This window comes from Pogonomyrmex barbatus, unplaced genomic scaffold, assembly GCF_055798465.1.
Source record: "Pogonomyrmex barbatus isolate J1 unplaced genomic scaffold, ASM5579846v1 scaffold2, whole genome shotgun sequence".
NCBI classification, from domain to species: Eukaryota; Metazoa; Arthropoda; class Insecta; order Hymenoptera; family Formicidae; genus Pogonomyrmex; species Pogonomyrmex barbatus.
Genome location: NW_028297116.1, coordinates 10243040 through 10247259, shown reverse-complemented (window position 1 = coordinate 10247259; position 4220 = coordinate 10243040). Strand labels below are relative to the sequence as shown.

The 4220-nt window shown below is 35.8% G+C and overlaps 1 protein-coding gene across 1 annotated transcript; it reads left to right on the top strand.

Moving 5' to 3' along the window:
* Positions 1 to 2565: 2565 nt before the first annotated feature.
* Positions 2566 to 3615, top strand: LOC148936657 (uncharacterized). The gene is made up of 2 exons (XM_089077469.1): positions 2566 to 2780; positions 3315 to 3615. Exons 1-2 carry the CDS (start codon positions 2581 to 2583, stop codon positions 3613 to 3615), a joined length of 501 nt encoding a protein of 166 aa, XP_088933595.1. The 5' UTR covers positions 2566 to 2580.
* Positions 3616 to 4220: the final 605 nt, after the last annotated feature.

Genomic DNA, 4220 nt, shown 5'->3' with positions numbered 1-4220 from the left:
TGTACGAGCGCCGATTAGAGTTCCGTATGATTTTTAATAAACACCGATCAGACAGCCAGATGTATCGTACGGTGCTTGACTTGACCTGGTACGAAGGGCCACTCGTTCGGCTTATAGCCGGTGCCACTCATGACGCACAAAACTGACGGATGGACAGACGTGCACTGTGCGTCGAACACATATTACGCGCGGGAGCGCGCCGAACAAAGCTACGCCATTGTTTCGTGCCATCAATAATCCACTTGCCACGACTTGGAGGACCCGGGCGCACGGTACGGGGGCGGCACAATTGGAAAAAAGCACGGAGGAACCCGGGAAACCGGGACGCTCACCCTGCGCGAGGAAGAAAAGGGAAGACAAGTCGGTAGGGTTTTGATGCCAATCGTTCGTTTAAGAATCACGTTGCTCCTCGAAACGTTGTTTTATTCGATCTAAATCTGCGGTACTTTTTTTTGTCTAGAAATATGAAAACCTAGAATAATTATTGACATATAAAACAATTTAAGATAATCTATGTTTGTATTTATTATAAGTTTATCTGTAGAATTAAACTTTATCTTTAGATAAGTGAGTTATTCACATAAGTTATATATCTTTTTTTTTTTATAATAAATAATGAAAGAACAATTATATTTGAGTAGCAGTTCTTAAACTAAAAAATTTAAAAATTAATGTGGGGAAACGATATAAGCATATGTATGTGAATATGAAATAAAGTTTAATTACGTATTTTATTTCATATTCTCCGAAACATTTTCTAGACGCTTAAAAATTCAAGTTACTTCGCTTGACACTGTCAGCGTTCATAATTATGAAAATAGAGTGTAGTTATAGTACCCTTTTAAAGGAGTCGATGTTTCCGCACCAATTTTCTTGGAAAGAACTTCTTGGAAAAATTGAGAGAAATCCTCGATCTTCCAGTTCCATGCAGAAAACTTCACGGGCTACTCAACGGGACGGAAAGTAGTAATTTAGACCTAATATTTAACAATCTGCGCAAATATATTTTACTAGCTCTGCTAATACAATAAGGTCATCATTTTCTTTTGCTCTCAATGCTGTTATATAACATTCAGTTGGTAGAACGAAGAACGAAATTGGAAGCAGTGATCTTTGGCATATTGCTTTGCATACAAAAAAATTTTATTTCTTTCTTATTTGCAATTAGGAGTATAATTTATATCAAGCGCATCTTAATTCAATTTAAGAAATATTGTGATTTATTGTAGATAATTTTGTACACTAACCATTTTATACACTAACTCATTTGTTTTGTAAAAACGCTCAAGAAAATAATCGCTAAATAATCAAGTTTTAGAATTTGTAGAATTTGTAAAGTATATTCGATCGATTTGGGATATTCTATAAAAATCACCAGGCACAATAAATGCTCACAACGGAAGATTTTTGCTTTCGCGGCAAAACGCCGCGAATTAATCCGCCGTTTGTTTTCCGCGACGTCCAATCGTCAAAATGATAAGCAAACAGTCAGTGCGCGCGTCGGATTCCGCCGTATCTTGGATATCGGCACCGCCGAGGCACCTAGTAGGAAGAAGGATCCGGCAGCGTCGGCAATCGAATGATTAAAGGCGGCTTCACTTCGGTTACTCTGCCTCGGTAGAGCGAAACTCCCGACGGAAATCAGAATCCGCTGGCCATCCAGGCGGATTCCCTCTTTCTAGACACCAAGACTTCTCTCCGTTTCCATCCCCCTCTCTCCTCATGCGTCTCCCTTCCCTCTACGACTTAAGCCTCAACCCTCTTTGCCAGAACCACCCCCCGAAGTCGCCCAGCCATCCAAGCCCGAGCTCCTTCTAAACTCTCTGCATCCCTCTTGGCAAACAGCGAGCTGCTCCAAGTATCGGAACAGAGCTCTGAAGTACATATACATACATACATACATACATACATATACTTACAAATATGTGTGTGTGCGCGCGCGCGCGCGCGTATGTGTGTGTGTTTGTAAATATATAATATACATATATACATACATACATACATATATATTATCTATAATATATATATATGAATATATGTATACATTATACATATATATGAATATATATTGATACGTATGTATGTATATTATATATTTAATATAAAATATGCGTGTATGAAATGAAGGTAGATGTTCGAACGAAAAGGGATATCGATTTATATATATGTAAGTTCGTCAGAAAAATATGCAAATCAATACAAATTGTTATCTTTTGAATATTATGCACGCAATGAAGAAATAAGTTGTAGCGAATATGATATAACGTCAATATAATGTTCTTTAATCTTGTATAAAGGAATATAAGAATGTTCAACCAGGATATTATGAAAAAGGAAAAATATCTTCGGAGAATTAAATGTGCTTGTAATTTTAGACATTATTTTATGTAATCGTGTTCTTCATATGTGTATATGCATGTGTACGTACGCGAAGTTTGTCATTTGTGACAGATGCATCGAACTTCAGTGAGTCTCGGCATTTTACTCTTTTTATAATTGGCACTTATTATGACATTATGAATCGACTGGTTATATCCAATTGCAGCGAATATTCTCGTAACAAGTCACACTTTAATAAAAATGGTACGTCGATCCGCCCTCGTTTACGACTTGCTTCGTACCGAGCAACCACCCGATGGTTTTTCCAAGAAGGAGATACTGACGCACATCAGTGACAAATATGACATCGTGGCTGGTAAAACTCTTCGAAGAGACATCGCTGTTGCTTTGCGTCGCGGTCTGGACTTCGGTATACTCGCTAAGAAGAGAAACAAATTCAGGTGCCTCTTCCTCGGAAAGCTCTTCTGGCAAATAACTTAAGGTTCCCGAGAAAAATTTCCGAGCGAAACTTATATAACTACGACTGCGAGAGCAACTGCAACTCTCCTTCACTAAACTTTCATCTTAATTTTTGATAGTTATTTTGATTCATAAATTGGATTCTAATGATATTACATGAGAGAGAGAGAGAGAGAGAGAGAGAGAGAGAGAGAGAGAGAGATATTATATTATTATAATTTAAAAGTAATTACAAATTATTTGAGAATAATAATACATAAAGTAAAATAATGCATAAAGTATTATTGAAAAATTGTTATTAAAAAATTCTGTTAAATTATTGGTTAAATAAACTTCACCTTGTGCAACAGATATCTCAATATCTACGCGAAAGTTTACAATTCTAAAGATCTCAGCGCGATTACGTTTCTCTCTCTAGTATTTCATATATTATATATATATATACACACACACACACACACACACACACACACACACACACACACACACACACCACACATATATTATTTCGACAGGTTTGATCCTGACTTTGATCAAACTACAAACTCAAGACGCAATATCGTCAAGAGGAATACGAGGACAAAGAAGAGGAAAAGGAACATCAAAAAGAAAAAGGAAACCGACAGATCGAACACAGCTAAAAGACGACGACGACGACAACGAAGACGATCTCCGATAGAAGACGATCGCAAAAGAGGTAAAGATCGCAAACAACCGAGATCAGTATCACGACCTAAATTGCCCAGACCGCCTTTATGGTCGCCGAAAAGGCGATTTCTTATCGAGGAGCCCATACCTAAAGTCAAACGTTCTTAAATCAAAATGTGTTTTCTCCAATTATATTTTTATCAGATTATTTAATATATTTATACAAGAAAACACATATATGATTCTGATAAGCGAAAAATGAAACATCATGTAAAAATTTTATCTCATTATGTTAAATATACAATTTTTAACTTTATAATACATTGAAATGTTTGATATATTGTTTTTATTTGTAATGCTATATATTTGTGAGCACGTTTACATACATATGATTGTGAATCATAAAAAATGATTTGTATATTTTTGCATAAATAAATTCTTTTCCTACCTATTCTAATAAGAGTATTCTGATAAGATTAGATTTTTTCTATCTATTTTGATAACACTTCATTCAAAAGAATTGTTATTGTTATCATTATTAATTCTGACTTACTTTTCATATTGACACCTGGAAGATAAAAAGAAAAATGATAATAGAGAATGATAAATAGAGAAAGTGCAGTTGAAACACATAAATATGCGACTGCAATAACACCTGCATTACAAAATAGCTTTTAGTCCCATGCAATTGGTCACGCTGACTTTATATATCCATCGGTAAGTCCAGTAGTACATTGCAAAAGTGGGTAGATCTCGAAGGCGTCGGTGTGAAC

Excerpts from the sequence above, each read along its gene's own strand:
- LOC148936657 (XM_089077469.1), top strand. The coding sequence starts at position 2,581 with ATGGTACGTCGATCCGCCCTCGTTTACGACTTGCTTCGTACCGAGCAA. Across the intron at positions 2,781-3,314 it reads AAGAAGAGAAACAAATTCAG|GTTTGATCCTGACTTTGATC; the intron begins GTGCCTCTTCCT and ends TTATTTCGACAG.